The 14,055-nt window shown below is 36.5% G+C and overlaps 3 protein-coding genes across 3 annotated transcripts; all 3 read left to right on the top strand.

Moving 5' to 3' along the window:
* Positions 1-5,824: 5,824 nt before the first annotated feature.
* Positions 5,825-6,459, top strand: LOC108372528 (uncharacterized). Its single transcript, XM_017628246.1, has 3 exons — positions 5,825-5,890; positions 5,966-6,145; positions 6,247-6,459. The coding sequence occupies exons 1-3, from the start codon at positions 5,825-5,827 to the stop codon at positions 6,457-6,459; spliced, it is 459 nt and encodes a 152-aa protein (XP_017483735.1).
* Positions 6,460-9,563: 3,104 nt separating this feature from the next.
* LOC108372529 (uncharacterized) lies at positions 9,564-11,107 on the top strand. The gene is made up of 6 exons (XM_017628247.1): positions 9,564-9,620; positions 9,706-9,888; positions 9,984-10,177; positions 10,264-10,549; positions 10,616-10,795; positions 10,870-11,107. The coding sequence occupies exons 1-6, from the start codon at positions 9,564-9,566 to the stop codon at positions 11,086-11,088; spliced, it is 1,119 nt and encodes a 372-aa protein (XP_017483736.1). The 3' UTR covers positions 11,089-11,107.
* A 2,073-nt stretch (positions 11,108-13,180) lies between these two features.
* On the top strand, positions 13,181-13,560 carry LOC108372527 (uncharacterized; the record flags this gene model as incomplete). Its single annotated transcript, XM_017628245.1, has 2 exons — positions 13,181-13,252; positions 13,367-13,560. Coding segments are annotated over 2 exons (266 nt in total), but the record flags the coding sequence as incomplete, so codon positions are not given.
* Between the last annotated feature and the right edge of the window lie 495 nt (positions 13,561-14,055).

Genomic DNA, 14,055 nt, shown 5'->3' with positions numbered 1-14,055 from the left:
AACAGAGGAAGAGGAAGGCCTCCTCTGCGTTGGAAAGACCAGGTGGAGAAGGACTTGGCTTCACTTGGCATTTTCAATTGGCGTCAGTTAGCACAGAAGAGAAATGACTGGCGTGCTGTTTTGGACTCGGCCAAAATCGCTTAGGCGGTTACAGCGCCAAATAAGAAGAAGAAGAAGTTAGCAGCATTCCGCAGGGTCCGGGTTCAAACCAACATAAAAAAAAACAAAAGTTGTTTCTAATATGTAGCGGTTGCCCCTCGGCAGACAATGGCAAACAATGTTGCCGTTTTGATCCATTCGGATCCAAATGGATAATTTTTTCGATGAATTTTATCTCAACAAAAAATATGTAAATCAAATCGATTTCCTCTACTTAGAAATGGTAGAAAACATTTAGGGAGTTCAGAAGGTGTTGTTGTATACTGTCGTTTTGTTGTATGTCGAAAACTTTAAAAGCTTAAATAAAAGATTTAGATAACTTGAAACCACAACCAAATACTTTTCAGCACTGTGAAAATTCATATTATGACATTTATGGTACCTTGCGAACGCCTTTCATATATTTTTAGCCGTTTAAAGTTTACGACATACAACAATACGACACCTTATGAACTCCCTTATTATGATTTCTAAATAGATGTATTAAAAACAAATATAATTTTTTAAGAATAATAAGAATTATACAAGAAAATGTCCGATTTAAATTAAAATGCTTAAACCAGCAAAGGAAAATATTAAATGCATAACAAATTCATTGAAAAATATGTATTTAATTGCAAATTGTAGGTTCTTTCAGATTTATACGTGGATACTTAAAACGAAAAAGGGGATACTTTTGGATACTTTTTAGGGATCACAAAGGGGCGGGACCCACAGTTTTACGGCGACTCCGAACGGCGTTTATATTTTTATGAGAAGCTGTTTTTTCATGGCAGAAATACACTCGGAGAGTTGCCATTGCCTGCCGAGGGGCAACCGCTAAATACTAGAAAATACTATTTTTTTAGTTGGTCGGAATCTGAGCTCGAGCGCAGGACCTGCGGAATGGTAGTGCGCACTTTTAACAACTACACCACAGCGGACCTCACTTGTTAAGCAAAAAATACGACCGACTTCAATGCTCATATACAAATTTAGGAGTACCGTTAACTTCTTCATGATCCACTAATCGGAGCTAAACCAAATAAGTATGGGACCAGCCTTTAAGTACCACTTTTACGCTAAAAAAACATATCGACAGATGTTTCTATTAATTGATAGCCTTCTTCTTTTTGAAGTCGGTTAAAAGGAGAAAAACAAATGGTCGAGAAATTAAAAAAAAAAAAAACGAATGTCGAATTTCCACTAGGTATTGAAATGACAAAAAATTGGTGTCATTTAACAAACGCCATGTGGAAATGAACTGAATTACTGTCAAAAGTCGTTGCTTGAGTTCATCTGCTCTTTTGCCAGACTGCCAGGTCACTTGGTCACTTTGGTGAATACCATTACCATTTTTTTATACATACATACATTCATATGTTTATTTTTTTTAATGCCCAACATTGTCATTACAATTTTTGCCTAGTGGAAATCTAGCATAAGATGAGAATACAGGTTCTAGGGGCTGCATTGTTCGAGCGCTGCTTTCTGCTTGAGTTAAAAAAAAAAAAAAAAAAAACACTCAATAGAGGGTAGCTGTTTTTCGCTTCCGCCTCGGGCGAGTCGGCTATGCCGCTATTCTTTTTCACATACTTACATACATATGTACATACAATACAAGTTCCTATCCAATAACTTTCGTGTTAATAACTATTTAATATAAATGAATCAAGAGTGATGGAATAATTTCGAGGAGAATCTTTTTGTTTAAAGTTTAACAACTTTTTAATGCTATTTATCTTAAATATACATTAATTAATTATTGCATAGAAAAAAACTAGCAAAACTCACTTGCATAACTTTGTGTAGCTACTAGCTGCATCCTACACCTCCATGATGCAATTATCCATAGCGCTTCGGATTGGGTGGGAAAATGTACAAAAAAAAAACGCGCAAATAAGTATTAGCGCTTAGATCACAATAAAATCGTAATAAAACTAAAACATCAGCGCCATGAACGTAATTATTATACATATTGGATAATAGTTTTGCATGTTTAGTTACACTATGCAATTTTTTTTTTTTTTAAATTTACTGTTAAACATTACGTATGCTGATGTAAACAAACAAAAGATTCTCGAATATTTTTTTATTACTTACAAGACTGCATGCACTCAAATGCAAGTGCAAAAATAACTAATGCTGAGCGATTAATGATTGTCTGCAGGTAAGCATTTATGTACCTGTAACTGAAAAACAAAAAAAAAACAAAAAATAAAAGAAATCGATGCGGCTTATCAGAGCGTAACCATCTTCGGTTTTTATTGGCTTGCATGAGCTCGAGTTTTTTTTATATAAAATTATATTGTAAGAACCTTTCAAAACTTCAGTTCTTTGCTTTGTTTGTTTGGAAACTCACAATGCTGGGTATACATACATATATCGCGGATGGATTGTGTAAATTAAGTTTTCATTAGTGGTATTCACCAAATTGAGCAGATCAGCTTAAGCAACGACTGTTGACTGCCTGGCCACTTGCTGACTTTGGTGAATACCACTACTGAGATTGCATCATAACAAATGCAAGTATTTTTTATTATATATTTTCTTTATTATTTATTTTTTTTTGTTATGCTTTGTACGCAAAGGCTAAATGGCATTCAGGAAACTGCGTTTCAGAATTTCTTAAACAACTTCGTAGCAACGTCCCTGTTGGTAATACCATGTACTGACCGATAGCGAAAACACTTTGAAAACGAGTTTTGGGATTGTGGGCTGAAGGCTGTTCACACCGGGTAACTGACATAACTTCGGCGGATATAGCTTCCATGGGCGCTTGTCTTGGGATGTTATGTCAGACTTAATTTCCACCATAACTCGCGTTTTCGACGAGTTCTCAGCGAAAACTGGTTTTCGTTTGACAGATTTTACATGGACGAAAACACAAGTTTTAGGTCGAAAACCAGTTTTAGCAAATGAAAACATGTTTTCGTTTGTCGTTCAGAACTTGGTATAAAATAGTGGTTATGGCGTTTAATTGTAATGGTTACGGTAACGATAATGTCATTGGGATTGCGTGTGGTAATGGTAATGCTAATAATCAGAGAAAAAATAATGGTATTGTTAGTGGTAACGGTTACGGTAATGGTAATGCTAATGATAACGGTGATGGTAAGGGAAATATTAGGGGTAATGGTAATGATGATGACAATGGTAATGGTTATGGTAACGGTAATGGTTAATGTAGTGGTGATGGTATTGGGAATTGTAATGTTTATGGTTATGATTATAGTAACCGCAAAACCGATTTCTTCTAAATTGGCTACACATGTATGTATGTATGTATATTTCTTGTGGTGTTACTAGGCAACATGTTGAAAATTTTTAAAATCGCTCTCTTTCTATATAACCTATGCCAAGAATACGAAAGTTGATTTCGCCCGCAATTAAACTTTTTTAACTGTTACATTGCTCTTATGCCGCATTAATTAATGATGTAACTTGCTTTGAAAATTAAATACACTATCATTTAATTAAACCAATTAAAGTGAAATTTTCACATCACACAATTATTAGTTATTGTTTTTATTTTCTTATTTTTCATACGTCTATAACAACAGAGATAAGAAGGCTCAAAATATTCAATTTTTAAATACAAACAACACTTACTTGCTAATTATAACTCGAAACTAATAATAACTTCGATAATGTTGATGAGATATATGTACATTAGGGCGGGTCAATTTGTATGGATCGATTTTTTTCGACATCGTTCCTAGCAGATTCGGACTCTTCATAAAATTCTAAGAACAAAATTCCCCCAAACTATAGCTCTAAAGTCAATTTCGTGCCTGCGCAAATTTAAAAGATGATATCTTTAATTGATGCTAAGTTAATGTGCAGATTAATATTTACTAAAGTGTTATGAATGTTATTTTTTTAATAAAAATTTGTAATTGGGGTTTTTTGATGCGAATAATTAATTTTTGATATCTATTTCTCATTTAATGAACCGCAAGATGTCGCTACAAATTAATAGCCCAGTCAAGTTAGCTCAAAAATAGGGGTAAGCTTATAATAATTTGCATAAAGCTGAAAATTGGTACGAATGTAGCTAGCTTTTAAAATTCCGCAGGCTCGAAATTAATTTTAGAGCTATGGTCTAAAGGACTTTTTTTCTTAAATTAAATAAAAATTGACCCGCCCTAATGTACATTCATATATACTCATGGCCTGTTAGATTGTAATTGGTTGTAATATTATGCCAGATTTCTGTGATATTCAATTAGGATCATTCGCGTTTATATAAGGCGCGGCAATGTTTTGAATAACAGCAGGTTCAAAATAATACATTTATAAACATTTACATATCTGCACCATGGTACAATTATTACAGGTATCGTCTTCCCAGAGAGCGCATATTCCGATTCGCCTTGTTTGAAAAACATCATTGTTGCCCACACTAAAACATTTACTGCTTGGGAAAAGGGATAATTCCATACCCGATATACCATATACAAATGTACACGTATTTTTTTGCAGAGAACTTATTTAATATGCAAAAGCCGAAAAATAAACAATTGCTCAGTAATCAAATTCCAAATTTGTATAGCTCACTTTATTTCGTTTTTTTCGCAAAGCCAAATAAAAGTAAAAGAGTCAACATTGAACGGCGTCAAAACAACAAAATAAGGGAGCACGAATTTCGATGTGAAGCAAAACTCTCTGGGAAGACAATTCCTGTGAATAATTGTACCATGTATCTGCATTAGGTTTTTGAAGTGAAACTTCTTTAGAGGCGGTTGGTTGGTTGGGAGTAAATGGGCAAATTCAACGGAAATTGCACACGGAAATGATGCAACGGAAATGGTGCAACTGATATGGTTGGGGCTGAAACAAATGCTTCGTGAGTGTATGCACAAATGAGCAAATGAGCTCAAGCAACGAGAGCAAACGTCAGACTGCCAAGGCGCCTCTATATATAAGGTGGTGTTACTAGATCAGCTGATTTTGTGTATGGGTTTCGCCTCACGGCTTCTTCCCACCATTCAAAACATGAGAATGAAAAATAATCGTGCAATTACGTTAAGAAAATAATCATTAAGTTCATTTCCACATGGCATTTTTTTAAATGGCATACATTTTCTGTCATTTCAATGCCTAGTGGAAATTCGGCATTAGAAACGGAATTAATTCTTTCTTTCGCTATGGCGCTTCCTATTTTTCAATCCTGTCTATGGTATAAATTGGACGCTTTTGGATAATACTGTTGACGCGAAATTTATAAATTTGGGAATTTTTGAAAACTTACATATTTATTCCAAAATTTACATGAAAGAAATGATGTTGGCGATTTGTCACCACGGCAATAAATCGGTAAGTCGCCAATTTGTTGCCATTGACGATTGTTGCATATTTCTCATATTTTGCATGGTGGGTTGTGTCAAATTGAAATATTTTATTTTTATTTATTTTTTTTTCAAAAACAAAAAGTCATGTAAATGTTTGTTTTTGTACTCCTGCTAGCACCTTATATTAATTTGCCTTGCATGTAAGTATATATTTAGTTGATGTAACTTAACTCTTTTTGTCAGTGTGGCCATTTTCTGTAATTTCTTTCAAGAACAAGTTTGGAACAGAAAAAAAATATTGACACACGATTTTTTTTTTGTTTTCACAAATTACTTCATATTAAATTTATCATACGAAAACCTTTATTTTGAATTGCATTTACGGTGGTGCAATGCCGCTTCAGCTAACGCACCTAGAAAGATGCATCATCTCGGCTCTGGTTTATTCTGTCTGCTTCGTGGGTATTTAAACCAAAGCATATTCGCCTGCAGGATAAATTCTTAAAGAGTTTTACCATTTAATTTGTTTGCAGTTGTTGGAAATCGGCGGCTGTATAGTCCTTTATCAAGTAATTTCATCAGATTGTGTATGGGGACGTGAAAATTCTACGCGAATTTTCTTTGCATTGATTTGTGTAGTTGTACCAATTCTGCCGGATATATTATACTGCATTATGGGCATTCTAATATCGGATCCGTTTTATGCGCCCTTGGTAAGTTGACTTTTTATTTATTTTTTTTTTTTTATATTTATTTACTATTTGTATTGACATGCAAAACTTTCACTTTAAGTTATTTTTTTTTTTTTATACAGGGTGGCTGCTATAATATTGTGATGAGCTGTTTTTGCATTTTATCGGCCATATTTGCATTTGTCTCATACACTGGCTGTGGTAATCCAGCGCAATTACAAGCGCTCGTAGCTGGCGTCTTAAGCCTTTTGGCTGGCATAATTCACCTGGTATTCATTTTATTTGTCAAAGAAAATCTCGATGAAGGTGAAGTTTTGTTTAGGAAAGCATTTTAGCGGAAACCTGTCATGACTGTTGTTATAAGATTTTTTTTCAAATAAAATAAGAGCATTATTATTTTTACAATGCATTCATACATACAACCTCAAATCAAGACAATCTGCCCCATTATTCACTTTTCCGAACCTTTTTGTACCTTACAAACAAACTTGTTACCAACAATACGCAGTTTACTTGGCCAAAATGGGATAAAAAGTGGTCGAAGGATCTCCTCTTGCTGAGCGGAGGGAGCTAGCCGCAGCTATGGTGTCTGCTAACAGGCCATGTTGCCAACGGAAGGCACGCAGAGGTTAGGGGTCCCCCAAAACGAATTCGGCAGAAGATGGAGAAGAGCCAGAAACCTTGCGGCACCTGTTATGCGAATGCCCCGCACTTTGTTTCAGGATTCTTTGAAGACCTAACCGATGTGCCAGGTACATATGTATATCGAGGCTAGCCCGACCGTTCGCCCATTCACTTCGAAGCTGACAATGGTGGTCTTTAGTAGTACCTAATACTTTCAAGCCTTTTGAATAATCGCTAATGAGACTGGACCCAAATCCATTTGGATATATTGTTTCCGTTGACTTATACGAAATACACTGCCGGCAAAAAGTATTGGCACAGCAATTTTTTTACAATGTATGTAACAATTTTTTTTTCTAATATTTTTCCGCTAATTTCGTATAACAGTATGGTTCATTCTACAACAAAAAACAACAATATAATTCCTAAACTTTGTGCAAAGCTCACGGGAATTCAGCAAATTTTTAGCTTTTCAATCGGATTTTTTAGACTTTTTTTGAGTATGCAGTTTTGCAGCCCATTATATTTTTTTGTTGAAGGTGTTTTGCATTTTTTCCATATAAAATATTTTCGAAAAAATATTTTTGTATGGAAGAGACTGCTCGAAAAAAATTGCCAAAAATTATCGATAATTATTTATTACAATAAAATTGATTGGGTTACAAATCTGCATACTCAAAAAAATGCTAAGTTTCTGATTAAAAAGTTGAAAATTTGCATGAAAATTAGCTGAATTTTCGTAAGCTTTGCACAAAGTTTAGGAACTATATTTTAATGTTTTTTATATAGAAAAAAAAATTGTTGCAGTGTACCTAATCATTAAATGGAGTAAGAAATAAAAATTTTAGTTTTTCAACCTTCTGTGCTTTCCATGCCGAAATGAACTTTAAAGTTTTGTAACTGTGTTTTCAAACAGAATTGTTTATCAAATCATTCTCAATCGCTACAAATTTATTTTGTTTACAAATACATAAATACATATAATGGCTATCAATGGCTGTTCACCGAATGCTGTACGTTTAACATCAATGATACTTTATTGCATTTGCTGCGTAAGTTTTGTGAAGTAAATTTCGATCAATCTACATACTTATATCTCTGGCCAGTTAAAAAAATAAAACCGTTCTTTATTATATAGATGTTCGAATTAATCGGCTTCATATGCCTCATCCAGTTTATACCTTCGCTCTGCGTAACGGCTCGTGAGAATTCTACACGCATTTGGTGGTCATTGATTTTGATTTTCCCCCCGATTGTACCGGACTTAATCTTCGCTGTTGGTGGTTTCTTCTTCGTGACTCATTTTTATGCGCCAATAGTACGTTCCTCACTGCGTGTATATATGTATAATTCGCCATTGATTTAGTTATTGTTTCTATCTATGTACATACATATGTAGGGAGGTGCCTACAACATATTTACGGCTTTCCTATGCATTATATCAGCAATATGTGCTTTCATCGCACTCACATGCTGCGGAAATCCTGCTCAGTCATTAGCTTTAGAAGCTGGCGTATTTGGTATCATTGCTGCTGGTTTGCATATAACGCTTATCGCTTTTGCGGTCATAAATATTGAAGATGATGACAAAATTTTTGCAATAAGTAATGTGGATGATTACTAAATTTATATACACATGTACATACATACATTTATTTTGAATAGATACTATCTATATATACACATTAAATATATACATATGTATATATCTATTGAAGGTGGCGCCCAATTTTTTAGTATTAAAAGCGTTTTATTTTCTTGAAATAATGTTGCATTTATTCTGCCCTGCGCCAGGGCATCTTCACTTGCATATTGCGCGCTCTTTCCTTAAAATGTTGCACTCTGATAAAATTGCCATATCGATGGATGGGTGGAAAATCGACCTACATATGTCGGCAGCCAGTTCGAAAACGCCCTATCTCAGAAAAATTTACAAATTTAAATTTTTTTTGTTGCTTTCAACTAAAAATCGCCTCGTGTAAATTCAATATTAGAGTTGGATAACGATTTTGGTTGTTATTTATTTAAAAAAATATGGGAAAACTTTCCTATAAGGTCGGTCCTTAAAGGGAGCGGTGGGCAAAGAGGTAGTGGGCGTGGCTCCTCGAACCACCTTTTTGGAGAGGCCATGAGCCGTCATTGACAAAAATGCCACACCTGACCACCTAGGCCCCCTATGGGTACCCAGGGACCCCTTGGAAAAATGGCCAAAAATCGCACAATTTTCCTTTCTGTGTTTACGGGGAAGAGGGACAGGCACCTCTGCTGTTGTAAAGGGTATATAAAATGTCTTGTGCTAATGAATATTCAGCCTTTTTTAAGCGAAAAAGAGCAAGTGAAAATTGTGATTTTTGGCAATGTTTCTAAGGGATCCCTAGGGACCTATGGGGGCAAGATAAAGCTTCGATGGACATATGCGATCATGATTCACGAACATCATTTCATTATTTCATAATTGTATCAATATAAATACATACATATGTACATGCCAACAGAGGAGAACGGATATGCCTCAAAATCAAAAGTTGATCCAAATAATATGATTGATTCATGCAAAAATATAAACAAAGAGTTATACGAAAGCTTCGTTATAAACAAAGAAAGCAATGGACGAGTATGTAAAAGGTGAAAAAAATCAAGACACAAGATGTAAAAACACAAATTGCTTTTATAAAGTTTTAGTTTTTTTTCCTTCAGCGCTGTCTGTACATCTGTATCTTGAGCCGTAAATATAGTTTTTGCTTGGAATTTTTGCATTCGCGTTAGTAAGTGTAATTGCAAGCTTGCCTGAACTGAAAATCTTGTAGACGGCCAAATGGACGCAGATAAAAAGAAACGCAAAAAGTGTACATTTTTCTTTCTTCTAAATGTTGTAAGTTTGTTTTAAAACGTAATCGCACAAATAATCTTCATATATGTATGTATCTGTTTGCACCTCTTCGCGCTCGTCTTTCAAGCTTCTGGAGGCTAGCGCCATAACCGCAGTTATTTATTGTACACTCTTCTCCAATTGTGTGCTGGGCAATGAAGTCAGCGCTCCTGTATTCATATTCCTTTTATTCATATTTTCTGCCTTCATACCGGATTTGCTTTATCTCGCACTTTCGCGTAAGCTGCATACTTTGGGCACTGATCCGCTGGTACGGTGAATATGTGTGTGTGTGTGTGTGATTGATATACCGAACATTTGCGCTAAAATGCATTTCCGCCCATCTGTTTTATTTTCAACCAACAGGGTGTCATGTTTAATTTCATAGCTGGTGGCTTATGCATTCTTATCGGGGTAGGCCTTATGCTGGTATTACTCGTTTTCTGCGGCTATTATGCTCAATTCATATTGGTGATAGCTGGTGCGTTCAGCGTTTGCTCTGGTGTTTTTCATTTGATGAATGCACTTATGTGCAACCAACGATTACCAAAATCGGAGAGGTGAGTATACAGAGTGGAAGCCCTTCTTATTTCCAGCTGGCTGCTACTCATGTACTTATGTATGTATGTTTTTGCGCCCCTATCAGGTACTTTAAGCATCGGCATCGACGTAAAGGCGCGAAAAAAGCGAGTGCCCCTAAGAAAAAGGTCAGAGAAGTTGAGGAGTCTCAGTTGGCCAGCACAAAGAGTGGACAAAAGGATGCAAAGAAAGTGGACAAAAAAGCTGTTAAAAAAGATGATGGCAAGCTTGAGAGCAGCGATGTTAAAAAGCACGATAAACGGAGTGACAAAAAGCGCCAAGAAACGGCTACTTATAAAGAAATACCAAAATCTTTACGCATATTATCGGTTCTACTTTACCTCACTGGCGGCGTAAGTTTTTTAAAGTTTTTTTTTTTAAATTCAGCCCGACACTTCACAAATTCGTTTCTTTCCCAGGCGATCGAGTTAACTGGTTTCCTATTACTCTTCTTTTATATATTTTCGCTCTGCGTTTTGGGGCGCGAGAATTCTACACGCATTTGGTTGTCAATGAATTGCCTGGCTCCACCAATCACAGCTGACTTGGTTTTCGCGATTGGTGGCTTCAAGATTGCGGCACACTTTTATGCATCCATTGTAAGCTAAAGCTGATTTACGCGTTCTTAATTTAAATTTTTCATCAATTTCATCGATTTCTCAATCTCATCTAGGCTGTTGTCTATAATATTGTCATGGCAACTCTATGCATTTTATCAGCTATATTTGCATTTGCTTCAATCACAGGCTGTGGAAATCCTGCGCAGTTATTAACTGTTATTGCTGGTCTAATGGGACTTAGTGCTGGCGGTTTGCATATTTTTCTCACAATTATTGGGTTAAAAAACCTTGAAGGCGGTGGAAAACTTTTTAAAAATAGGCAATCTAAATAGATATGAGTCTATACGAGTGATTTAAGTAAATACGGACAGTTGAGAATCCAAGCAAAAAAGTTTTTTACAGCGTTTAGCAGAGGTGGGTTCATATTGAGTCAAAAATCTCTGAACGGGTGGGTCTCCAAATGGTGGGAGTTTCAAGTGCAGCGATGAGTTTTTAGGGAGGCTATGGAACCTCAGTTGGCTGCCGACTATGAATAAGGAGGGCAACAAACTGGTGTAGGACTTGGAAATCTTTATGAATGACTCGCCTCCAAATGGTGCGAGAAGTTTGAAATGAGTGGCTCGATGAATGTGATGTTAAACATACCGCCCATAGACATTATGTCGAAGCAAACTGCAGCCCGCGCTGCCGTCAGACCGCGGAACCTATCCAGCTGGAAAGCAAATCAATGCGGTCATAGCTCAATTCTAGAAGGGCTTAGTCTGCCGGAAATAACGGATTATTGCGTGCGGCAACGACCTTTGACAAGGGGTATAAGGTAACAATCCGCAGCAGGGAACAATGAAACCAAGGCGTTCCGAGACCAGCGGATTCTATTCAGTTCTACACTGACGGATCCAAACTGGATAACAGAATCGGAGATGGAGTGTACTCGGAACAACTAGGAGTACAGAAGTCATTCCGCCTTTCGGGCCACTCTAGAGCATTTAAAGCCGAGATCGCGGCCATAGAGGAGACTACCGAGTGTTAAGGACATGAATAGTAGGGCGTAATGACAGCCAAGCGGCTTTACAAGCTCTGGATTCTGTCACATGCAACTCGGAAACAGTAGTGAGCTGCCGCAGATCACTCAACGTGATGGCAGAGAGATCCCGTTTGGTACCACAACGGGTCCAATGATGGACCTAAGTGTGCTGGTGTGTCCACCAGCAGCCACTGCAACCTAAACTAACCTAACAATGGCATGGTGGCCGATATTTTCGTTTGAATACGCTTATGTTCTACGCTTCACAGATGCGTTTTCATAATTCGGAGACACAAAATTAAAATTTGTATCATCATTTTATTACATTCGGACATTCTGAATGTTAGAAATTAACAGCAAGCATCTCGGCATCTCAGCCACAGCCATTCTGTAAAATATTCGACCTCAAATATTGAACTTGAATAATTTTTTTTCGTAGTTTGATCGTGTTATTCACTTCACTGATGCTTTTTCGTAATTAGGAAAAAACAGATTACATGCCGCCTATGACGACATTCGAAACCCGAATCTGCTGGAAGCTAAACAAATCAAAGCAAGCATATCTGCACGTTTAGCTACAGCCAGACATACAAATGTTTTTTGAAATGTTCAACTTGAAACGCATTTCTTACATTCGTTGTATTTACCATGAAAAAATCAAACAATAATTTGGTTGTAAAAACCATTGTACTTTTGGCGCCGTGTAGTTGGCACGCTTAGAGAATTGAAAAGAAATATTACCGAAATTTACCCTGCGACAGCTAAGTGAAGACTTCTTAGCAAAGACCTATTTACATTACCTTAAGCTGCCTTTACACGGCCGATGTAAATAGCAATACAATCGATTTTTGTCGACTGGAAAATCGCTGTTAAATCGACTAGCCAAAACATTTCAATTTTACGGTTGAATTGCTATTTACACAGGTCGATTTCAGTTGAACGACAAAAATCGACAAGAAAATCGACCCGTGTAAACGCAGCATAAGAATTTCGGCTGGTCGCTTTTGCCGTCGACAGAAAGCGACCCGTATAAACGCAGCTTTAGTTAAAATTTGTACCCATGTAACCCATGAAAGCATTATTCAAAGCGAAGCATTTATTCACCGTAACCTGNCGCAGCTTTAGTTAAAATTTGTACCCATGTAACCCATGAAAGCATTATTCAAAGCGAAGCATTTATTCACCGTAACCTGGTCAACATATGGTCAAGTGAAAAAAATTAAGAAATACAAAAAAAAAATATCCCGACGAGTTGATAACCTTTCACCTTTTTGTGAAGTCGGTTAAAAAGAATTGTAAAATATAAACAAATAAAACATCGCATGTGAACAACAAAAATAAAAGTGTTTTATGAAATGACAAAATGAATTATTGTTGAAAAATTTAATACCAACATATTTTCTGCCTTCATACCGGATTTGTTTTACCTTTTCCTTTGGCGTAAGCTACATACTTTGGGCATTGATCCGTTGGTATGTATGTGTGTGTGTGTGTGTAATTTTCCATATTAAGCACGCGTGTGCGATTAATATTCTTAGCACCGACATTAAAAGGCCTCAGCTTTACTCCTTTTCTTTTGCCAACAGGGTTGCATGTTCAATTATTTTATGGGCGTTTTATGTAGTTTAGTTGGTATAGGTCTTATATTGGTAATGCTACTCTTCTGTGGACACTATACACAATTCATATTGGTTGCAGCTGGTGCTTTCAGTGTTTGCTCTGGTGTATTTCATTTGATGAATGCATTTATGTGCCATAAAATGTTGCCCAAATCTGAGAGGTAAGCACACAAAAAAAAATAGATATAATCACATTCTTATGCTTACTATATTTATTAAAGAACGATCGAACATTAATTGTTTGAGGCCGAAGCCCACTCAAATAAAACTACGACAAATAATTTCAATATTCGGCTGACACCGAACTTAATCGGTACGAAAAGCCACCACAGTTTTTTGTAAGTTCAGAGAACGGGACTAGCCGACGCTGTAGTGTAGTACTTTGAACAAATTGAAATATTTCCGGGCAGCGCGCTTCGGTGTGGTAAAGCTGCGATTCTGGATAATAATGTTATGGTTCATAACACATTGTCCAGCCCTATTACTCTGATGAATCCAAGCAGTTTTAAGAGCGGTAGAGAGAGAATATGCGTAGCCTCCTTCCCAGACGCGGTATCCTTCATCTCGCAACCGCATTGCATTCTATGAGGAGATGCACTAGAGTTTCTGGTGCCATATCGTATACTAACACAAGTCGTCTGCACTAATCCCGAGGG

This window comes from Rhagoletis zephyria, unplaced genomic scaffold (assembly GCF_001687245.7).
Source record: "Rhagoletis zephyria isolate East Lansing unplaced genomic scaffold, Rhagoletis_zephyria_1.1 Rzeph_scaffold_05844, whole genome shotgun sequence".
Lineage (NCBI taxonomy): Eukaryota > Metazoa > Arthropoda > Insecta > Diptera > Tephritidae > Rhagoletis > Rhagoletis zephyria.
The sequence above is the reverse complement of the archived record's forward strand: the minus strand, read 5'-3'. Positions and strand labels throughout refer to the sequence as shown.